The 10,413-nt window shown below is 39.9% G+C and overlaps 1 protein-coding gene across 4 annotated transcripts in view; it reads right to left on the reverse strand.

Moving 5' to 3' along the window:
- NREP (neuronal regeneration related protein) overlaps positions 1-9,073 on the reverse strand; it is a 29,283-nt gene extending 20,210 nt beyond the window's left edge. Inside the window, exons 1-3 of one of the 4 annotated variants that reach the window (XM_063706705.1) lie at positions 8,362-8,487; positions 7,939-7,982; positions 6,575-6,635 (exon numbers count right to left, since the gene is read on the reverse strand). In XM_063706705.1, coding sequence (XP_063562775.1) covers positions 6,575-6,577 — 3 coding nt within the window. In that variant the 5' untranslated portion in view covers positions 6,578-6,635; positions 7,939-7,982; positions 8,362-8,487. Of the gene's footprint in view, positions 1-6,574; positions 6,636-7,938; positions 8,001-8,121; positions 8,140-8,361; positions 8,488-8,733 lie in introns of those variants that run through there. The other 3 variants (XM_063706706.1, XM_055387548.2, XM_055387550.2) reach the window with 3 other exon arrangements.
- Positions 9,074-10,413: the final 1,340 nt, after the last annotated feature.

Raw genomic sequence — 10,413 nt, forward strand, 5'->3', positions numbered from 1 at the left:
TAAAACTTTGGAAGTTCTAAACATAGCAGGTGAAAAAAAATTACTTGAAGGTATGAGGTGGAGAAGGCATAAAGAATTCAAGGAGCAATGCTTACCTATGTCACTTTTACTGAGAGATTTACAGACAAGTACCACCTCATCTAAAGGGGTTAAAAGAGCTAGTCACATCATTTCATGTTGAAAATCTTGCAGCTGATGCATTCCAAGGTAATATTCTGTGCTGTTTATAAGAGATTGCAGGAAAAAAAAAATCCCTCTTGGACTTGGCTTTACTCGATTTTCGTCTATCATGTGATGAGATTCTCTTTGGTTGGTCACCAGACTACTGACTACATTAGTAACAGCATGTAGGCCTCAAATTGTAAACAATTTTATTGTGATGACATAAGTGTTGGCTTATATTTTCAATAAGTATGGTTAATCAGGAAGAAATGGAAAGAGAAAAGCAGCTGGGTACATGGGGGTGCAACTGATTAGCACATGCCAGCACCCAGTCAGCCTCACAGGAGGGAAGCATGATCTTTCTATCGGGGAGCTTGCAAGGCAGCAACATCCTCTCTGGCCAAGCAGACACTGCTGAACCTGCTGGGATCTGCCAATGAAAGTGCTGCCAGTTTCTCAAGAAAAGGATAAGCATGCTCCCTTTTCCCTTCCCAGTTCCTTCTAGCTATTGACCTTTCTTCTCTCCACCATTCTACCCCAGCCTAAGGGGAGTCAGAGGGAGCAATAAAGTAAGCTGTACCTTTAACCAGAAAGTGTAAGTGAGTGAGTGTGTGTGTTCTTTCCTGTTAAGCACAATCAAAAGGCAAAGAACCTGAGACAGGTTGGTAACCTGAGTGAGAGCCCGGGGCCATCTCTAAGATGCCTGCTCAGGGGCTTCCTATTGCTTAGCACATCAAGTCCTTGACTTCTAGGTCTAGTTTTTGAGGTCTGTCCTTGACAGCACAGAGGTCCTAAACAGGGAGGAAGATCTCCCCTATGATAGTAAAAAGGTACTATGCTTACTCTTGCAAGCCTAACTCTCTAATGCACTCCTTTTATCTGGAATACTCCTCTCTCTCATCTAAATCTACCCAAATATTCTTAAGTCTTCACTCACTCAATATAAGGACTGGTCGTAAGTCCTAGAAATAAAAAGCTTAATAAAGCATAGTACTTACTCTCAAGGAGCAAATAGTCCACTTCTAGTTTCAAATTTTGTGCCAACTCCAATCGTTAATGGCATCCTGGAACACTGTATTGAGGATTTTTAAATCATACTCAAGCTGAATAATAACGAGTGTCAAGGTTGATTAGCAATGTTTCCCACAGGTATAAAAGTTAGTGATGGAGGTAGCCATATACTTGCTATTTCTGGCTCCAGCTTAATTTCTACCTTCTTAATATAAGTTTTCCACTATCCCCAATCCCCAGTCCTCACTAACATCACTCGTACCATTTAGCACTAGATTATATTGTTTTACATTGTTAAGTTTGCTGCACATCACAGAATCACAGAAACAGATTCTACTGAACTAAGTGAAGGCTAGAAAGTTCCAATACTGGGAGTAAAGCTCCTCTTGGGTCCAGGCTGCAGGAAAAGCTGCTGTGAGCTTTAAATACCATAGCTGGATCCAACCCAGAGAGATGGCATCGCACCACACTGCCAGAGTGTGGCTCTGGAAGCTGGGAAAGGTTAGCCATTGCAAGTCACGTTCTTTTGGCAAGTGCCACACTTTATGGTTTCACCGCACTTTGTTTTATCCCTTTAATAATGGAAAATAATTTTCTGTGTAAACTAAAATTGCATTCATTTCGGCTTCCTACCTCTTTTAAAAAAGAGGTTAAGGATACAAATTACTTCTAGTTCACAAAAACTAAACACGATTAAATCATTAAGAATGAATTTAAAAAATTCAACTTAATAGATGTTAATATGCATAGATGAAATATTTGTTGAGCTTTTACCATATATTTAATACTTTACCAAGCACTATATGAAGTTTATAAACCTTCTGGGGCCTATAATTTAGTTGAGCAAGGAAAGAAATGCATATGATCCAACTAACAAATAATCGCACCCTGGTTAATACCATGGTATTACTACTAATAACTGAATTGATATTTAGAATTTAGCTGAGAGCCATGTTAATGCTTAAGTCCCAAACCATTAGGGCTGTTAATACTTTTGCACTAACACATCAATTTCAGGATCACTGCTATTTTTTAAACCACTGAAATGAACTATTCTTGAAGCTCTTCCTAGGTACAAAATATGTTCAGAAAAATCTATTTCAAATAAATTTACACCCAATAAATATTCTTAGCAATCATAATTTCTACAGATGTGGACTAAGAATTTATGATTATCCTGCTATCCAGTACAAGGTAGAGGAGCCTTTAAAATTGATATATTGTAATATGTCTTTACCAACCAAGATGACATAATCCAAGTACATTCAATACATTTTCCTCTGGTATATTCAAATTGGATTTGCTGGTAAGATTTCCTTATCCCTAGTTTTTTCTTGTATAACACGGGAATTATACAGATAATTCAGGCAAATCCTTCACTCCTACATCACTCCAGCAACATTTGGAATTACCAAGATGAATCAGACAAAATCAATTTTTTGAGCATAATTATTCAGATAATTATTTCAACCCTCCATTTCACTTTGGCTATGAGGATATGGCCTTAAAAGACTTTCCAACCAGGAACAGCACTAATTAAAAAAAATGTAGGACCAGGAAGTTATGCCAAGGATCCCCAGTCAGCCCAGTGCATCTGAATGCCACATCAGGTCTTTAACTGACCAAGTAAATTAATACTTCAAAGTATAAAATTCATTAATAGCCAAGTATAAATTTGGGTTTTACTCATTTGGTTTAGCAGAGTATTCATATTTTAGAAGTATATTTTCCTATTTTAGAAGTATTCATCTCAGGATTTAAAACAAAGTAAATTTCTTCAATGTATTTATGACGATGATCTGATTTACATCTTTTAAAGAACTGTATCAGGTTAAAATGGAATGATACTCGGAACAGCTGTTTATTCTAAGATTGCTGCTCAAATACCTTTTCCTACCTGAATTATCTCTATAGCTCAAGAGCAAGCTGGACTGGGCTTAACCCAAATAGACTATCCCAACTGTCCGAATTCCTCAAACGATTCCCAATTCTCTCCCTCACTGTTCACTGGAAACTGTGGTGAAAAAGACAGTACCATATAAAATTATTCTCTTAGGTACTCTTCAGCATCTCCACAATCAAGAGTCACTAAGCAACTGGTATATTTACATTCTAAGCCCAATGGTACAAGCTATGAATAGGACCGCATCCCTCCCCAATCTTTGTCTTTTTCTTTAAACAAGGAAACCTTATGTTAATGGAGAGATTATTGAAAGAGTCTTCTTGTAAGCCCATGAATGCCACTTCACAAACTGTACAGAAAGCAGAGCTCTATGAATGGTACAATGGAGTCAACTCATCTGTTTTAAAAGCTCAGCATCAGTCTTAAAGAGAACTTATATTGTTCCAATTCCTAGGTCTCTGTTAAAACATAATGAACCCATGCTTATGTCACTGTGAGTCCATGGCACACACACACTGAGAGGCAAGTTTACTGTGTAGAAGGCAATCATGTTGAAAACCAGGACTTAACCTTGACATTGGATTAAATAACTTATTTTTTCAAACTATTCAATAGGATCATCTATTCATTCTGAACTGTTTTCTTCTCATTAACTTATCCAAAGCAAGTGCCTTTAAAATAGAATACATAAATAGAACTCATGTAAAATACAATCATAGCAATTAAAATTTAGCAAAAAGCCAAATGTAAATTAAAGAAATGCTGAAGACTTAATATCCTACTAATTGCAAAAAAACCCACAAAACTGTGGGGGTGGGAGAGGCATATTTACTAGAAAACAAAAAGTCGGAGAATGACTTATTGAAAAAAATGTTCTGTTCAACTAAGATACAGCAAACTATACTCAAAATTGACACTTTTAACAGTACTCTTGAGTTGCACAACCCTAGGTGCCACCATGCACAACTTTATGTAAATAGCACTCCGTGCAGTGGCGTTCAAGGAGGCCCATACACAGAACACATGTGATTGGTACCTCCTAGAGCTGCACAAGTTGATTTTATATATATATATATATATATATGATATGTAGATAGATATATATAGATTATATATATATTTTATATATATATATAGATGATACAGAAGGCACTCGAGAATCCTTAAGTGTCTCCACATTATTGTTGTAAAACATTATCATTTTAGATATGTAAAAAGTCTAGATATTGAGTCACTGTTATGAATTCTGGAATCTACTAAATAATTTCTTACACTAAAATGAGCTGATTATAAATTTGTATTTGAAATAAGCCCTTTACTAAATAGGTAAAATATACTGAAATTAGATCCTCTTTAGCGTTTTAAATTATGTAACTGGAAATGCAAGTTTAACAGGAGAGCCATGCTTATGTATTTTCTAGAGGTGTCCAGGAGATAAATCTACTGCTTCACTAGAAGCAGTTTCTACTGTATGTGGGCTAAGTCTTCACTCTTAAGTAAGCCAGTTACAGAGGTCCACAAAGTAATTCCAGTTTTAATCAAGGAAAGAAAACTAACTTGATTTTGCCAAAAGGCAGAAAGAGGAGATACAAGACACCACTAATATCACTTCTTAAAAAAAAAAAAAAAAGTGAAACCTTTTTTTACATTAATATGTGCAAAGACTTTTAAGATCTCAAGACTTTCCGGAAAAAGAGAATTGCTAGAAAGTTACTTGGAATCACCCACAGACAATAACTGTCAGTGGTTTCATTTCAGGCAATGGGCTTGTGCCAAAAGGGACTGACATCTTGATGAAAGGATCACCAAAAAGTTGTGAGAATTTTTTCATGAGTAAAAATCCTTCCAGGAGCAACAAATTGTGATTCCCCATTCTGCCACCATACATAAACGACAACTGCAAAAAAATTAACACGTAATAATAATTTGCATTTGCTTTTCTGCATTCAAATGGTTCCAACTTCCACTCTCAGCTTTGGCAGGCATGCTTACCTTCTACAAAGCTCATTCTACTTACTACTACAGAAACATGATATCTTACTCTTTGAGCTTGATCTATAGAGTTAGTTTTGGTAGGGTCCATAGTCATATTTATGTTTAAACTGGTCACCTGACATACTGCAACATACATGAAACCTTTGTGATCTATTTACGGTCACAGAAAGTAGGTAACGTTCTGAGATAAAGAGCTTGGAGGCAAGGTGATGTGGCCAGTCACAGTAAAAAATAAGTAAACACAAATACTTTACAGCAGTTGATTTTATTACCATCCTATTATTCTATGACAACAGCTAATTAAGAATTTAATATGAAGTAAGGAACCATTTGCACAAAATCCATTGATTAGCTTAATCTTATGTTCACTTCTTTTGTCTTTCTACCTCAAGTTCCTTAATTTGATCATTTTCAAACAAGGTCCATGTGGTGCTTTGACACCCACTTGTTGAAATGACAAGTGACGCATACATAAAAAATAAAACACTTGTTAATAAAAATCAAACTGAACTCATTTAACTGCCTGATTCATTTTTCTCCTTGGAAGCTTATACTTGGGTTGTTCTCAAAGAAAACATCAAAGATATCAGATTAAATTTTGATTCATTAAATTCCACCCTCGTTTCAAAGAAAAAAACTAAAACTAAATTTGGAAATCACACATTCTAAGTGACAAAGAGGTGTTTTAAAGAGTATAAACATCTGCAGTAGGACACGCTGTACTTCACTAAAAAGTTTTATGACATTTCTATTATTTTTTTTTAGTTCATCTTATTTCCAAAGAGGAAATTTTTCATAGATGATTAATATACTTATTCAGCTGCTTTTAATGTGTATTCCTTCTGTCTCTTTAATCAGTAATCAAACATTAAACTGCATTCTCTGTGGATCATAAGCTTTGTCAGAAATAGTTATACTCTTATTTAGAGGTTAACATGCTTGACTTCTAAAATTGAGTACATGTCTCTCATAAATGAAATTATAAATCAAGAAAAATAACAGTAATTCTATTTAAATAGATGGGGTACCTTAATATAAAAATTCATGCTTTTCATCTATATTGCTTTAAAGGATAGCATATACAGTAGCTGTTTGATCAGCTGGACAGACTCCTCAGTTTTGGATAAGTTCGGGCTAGCTCTAAGACCCAAGGCTTTGTTTGAGCCCTACTGCTGTCACCACCTCCATGCGTGTCACAACACATCACTCTTCTTAAAGAACCGAATAGTTTCTGTTGTTCAAATTAAATAAATCCTCACTTCTGAAAGAGGAATTTTAGTTTTCTATTCAAAATAATTGCAAGTCAAAGAACTAATTTGCCACATCCAATTCACATAAATTGCTGTACTGCAACGCTCCCAGGAACTGGAGATAGAACCTTTTAAAGGTCAGATGGGGTGTAGAACAATGAAGGGTTGAGGCGGATGAAGATGGGTGGTTGATATTTATATCTAACAGACTGGTAAGAAGTACTGAGAATCTCCTCTGATGACCAAGTCTTACCATTTTGAGAATCTTAGTCTTGGGCTTCTATTCTCCCTCTCTTCAGTCCAGGGAGACCAACCTGCAAAATATGTTTAAATACAGTAGACACATCGCCTCACCACAGGTCAGCAAACGAAAAATGCCTCTTTAGAGGTTACAGACGAATAACCATTTTCTGTGGTTAAGATAAGTTACATGCAAATTATTGTTAACTACTGGGATTTCTGAAAGAGCTTTCCAAGTGGCCTATAGGCTTAACTAAGGGACAAAGGAATCCCTGGTACTTGGCTTTGCAGAGTCCTGGGCTATTCTTAGTGTTTGGTTCATCTTTAAATTGCATGAGTTCAAAAGGTTTAGCAACTTAAAAGTAGAACCAAGTGATAAAAATAGATTGTTTTCTGGCTGCTCTTTGTTCCCAGACATACTACTGGCAGTATATTTGCAATCAAGACGACAGAATAGGAATCAGCCTTCCACCGTGTAGTGTAATGCCTCAGAGTGGATATTTTTGGAAATGGCACTGCATTACATAACCTTCCGTGTTTAAAAAAAAAAAAAAACCTACACGGCGGGGGGGTGGGGGGAGTCAGGAATATACACCATTATGTCCTTCTCCCTAAACCAAATAAACATTAATGTACATACTGCTGCAGTGATTTACCCTCAACCTTTATATTATCAGAAGACCGCTCTTTTGTTAACACAGTTATGACAAAAATTAAGATGAATGGAGAAACTAAAAGTTCTCAAAAAGGGTATCATTCGCTCTTAAGAGTTTTCCTATAATGTTATTATAGATACACATAAATGCACATCAGATTATTATAATCACCAGGAAAAAAACAGTCATTTATTTTTAAGGCCCTCCCCGCCAAAGTTCAACTGCTTTATAAGAAAATGCAGAAAAAAGTGCTGCAAGATCGAATGCCTAAGAAGACCCTCGGAAGCAGCAGCATTGAAAGAGTAATCAAGTGTAAGGGCGGAGGGACACAAATTCATTTTATAAAAAGGGAGGAAAAGCTTGCATGCACCAAAGTGCATTTAATGCAAAGAAACACAACAGTTTCTAACAAGGCTTTAGGAGCAAGAAGAACAAAATTAACCACACCAACAAGCACAAAACCCCACCCCTTCCCAAAAGAATTCATTTCTCCCTCTGAACTTGTGCATTTTAGAAAAAACCCAAGTTAAATTCCAGCCTGAATGCAGCACAACCAAAATGCCAGAATTTCTCCAAGGTACACGCTTCAGCTCTTTAAAATTTAGAGGGAAGAAGCATGAACTCTGCAGGGTTGAAGGGTCCAGCTAAGAGCAACGGCAAGGAATCGACACAAAAGAGAAAGCAGCGCTCCCAGCCGGGGATAGGAATGGCATATACTTACAGACAAAAGCCCCGCTCCCTGTTCACTCTCTCTCCTCTCTACACCTGAAACACAAATGTGGTTGAAAAAGGGCAACATGCTAGAAAGACAGCTTGGGGGGGAGGGGGGATTGGGGGAGGGAGGGGGAGGGGAAAGGGGTGGAGGAAGAGGAGGGAGGAGGGGGAAGGGAAACAAAACCCAAACCGGCTTCACTTCCAAGAAGTGCAGCCTTGGAAAAAGGAGGAGGAGATCATCTCCCTGCCTCGCGCTCTCTCTCCAAGAGTGTGTGTGTCTCTCTTTCTCTAAGAGTCTCCCTCTCTCCCTTTCCCTCTCTCTCCCGCTAGTGTGCTAGTGAACAATGAGCTAATTCTGATGGAGCTGGCGCGGAGCCAGCGCCCCAGCCTTGCTGCCACTGTGCAGCCGCCTAGGAGCCAGACTGCTTACTCGGCAGGAATCGGCGGCTCTGGGCCCCGTCGGCGAGCGGCCAACAGGCGCGCGCGCGCCCCGACACCCCGCACCCGCGCCCCGGGCGCCCCGCTCGCCGCGCCGCCCCCACTGCACCGCGCGGCGCCCCGGGGAGACAAAGCGGACCCGCAGCTCTGCGCCCCGGCCCCGCCCCGGGAGCACGGCGCGCGCAAATCCCCGGCCTTCCTCCCCGCCCCCGGCCAGCCTCTCCGCCTCGACGTGCGGTTGCTTTTCAGACAAATAAGGAGGTGGAGGAGGCGGTTTGGGGGCGTGCCAGGCGTGAAGGCGGCCAGGGTGCTGCACAGCCCGGCGGCCCGCCAGGGCCGTGGGGAGAGGCGGCGCGGCCCGTACTGTAATAATAAACCTGCAGCAGAGGGCATCTGAGGAAAAGAGGACGGCGACGGGCGGCAGCCGCCTTCCTTTTATGTGCCTGTCCTGAGCGAAACAGAAAATGGTGCCTGCGGCGGCGCGGAGCCGCGCTCAGACACACAAAGAGTCCGCGAAGCATGCATTTGCACACGGCCTCGGGTCGGACCCTGCCCCTGGGCTGGGTACGCGCGCCCCACTCCCTTCCGCGGGGAAGCCCAGGGCGGGGAGCGCCCCTGAAGGCCAGGCCCAGAGGTCCTGTGGCTGCGCGTGCACACACACACGTGCACACAGTCAAACGCGCACAGCCAGCCAGAGCTGCGGCCTGGCGTGATCGGCCCAAGACATACTCCCCTGGTGCTTCCTTCTTCCCTACACGCTCCCCCACTGCCTGCCCCTCTGAAATTGTACTTTTTAAAATCGAGGATTGCTTTAAAAAATAAAGTGCTTTGCCATTTCTGATTTTTGTAAACTCGTCGTTCTTATTTAAAATCTATCTTTTCATAGTAATGTAATAGCTCAAAATTTTGCAACGAACTCAAATAAACTGGTTCTGTTGCCAATAAAGCAGGATATCATTTTATGGTAACTCTCAGATGTTACAGGAGAAGATTATTTCCTAATTAAATTGCCTTTCCAAGAAAAAAAGATATAAAGGATCATAGTGTCTTCTAAATTTGCCATCCACTTTTTCCCCTAATCACTGAAAGCAATGTTTTCCATTGTAACAAAGAAAATAAGGCAAATTTACAAAACTCAATTTTTAAACGTGTTTACAGAATGTCTGATGTTTTAGATTTAACATACTGGGTACAGAAATAGCAAACCTTAAAAAGCAATACTTTACACTCACAATTCTAAAAGAATGCACTGACTTCTCTGTATGCTTGTTGCTGGGACTATAGGTCACCTTTAAAACTACAAAGCCATTGCCACAACAAATGCCTATTAGACTGCACTGGGTATGATGTTTAAGGAGCCCACTGAAAGCTTCTCTGAATTAATCTAAAACATCACAGTAATTTTCCTGCAAAAATAAGATGATTTGGCAGCCATAGCTAGGAACAAAGGGAAGAAATATAAAACTCAACAAATTCCCTTGACCCTTTCAGGCCAGTTTACCAGCCAGGGAAGTACTGGAAGGAAGGTGTAAGGCATAGGCTGGGTGGTGGGAGAGGGGAGACGCCTGGGGGCTGATCTGCAAGTCTGGAACCCCAACACGCTGCTCAAGGGCACCTCAACATTGAGATCTTTGGCATTCACCTCAGGGTCAGGCTGGGAAAGAACCCCAAGGGTGCACCATCAAATCAGACTATCAAAAATCTATCCCAGTGATATTTGTTCAAAAGCTGCTTCTACAAGGAAACATACATATACACACATACATACACAGGGACTTTAATGTTTATGTAAAACTTCCCTAAGATGTTCTTTCACAGAGAAATGTTCATTTTTCTTTCTTTCTTTCTTTCTTTTTTTTTTTTTTTTTTTTTAAGAAATGGAGACTTACCATGTTACCATGTTGCCCGGTCTCAGACTCCTGGATTCAGGCAATCCTCACTACGCCCTCCCAAAGTGCTGGGATTACAGGCACAAGCCACCTCTCTTGGCCAATTTTTCTTCATTGTAATGATAGACATTCAGGTGACAGATTTTTAAGTATTA

The sequence above is a fragment of the Gorilla gorilla genome, chromosome 4 (assembly GCF_029281585.2).
Source record: "Gorilla gorilla gorilla isolate KB3781 chromosome 4, NHGRI_mGorGor1-v2.1_pri, whole genome shotgun sequence".
Taxonomy (NCBI): Eukaryota; Metazoa; Chordata; class Mammalia; order Primates; family Hominidae; genus Gorilla; species Gorilla gorilla.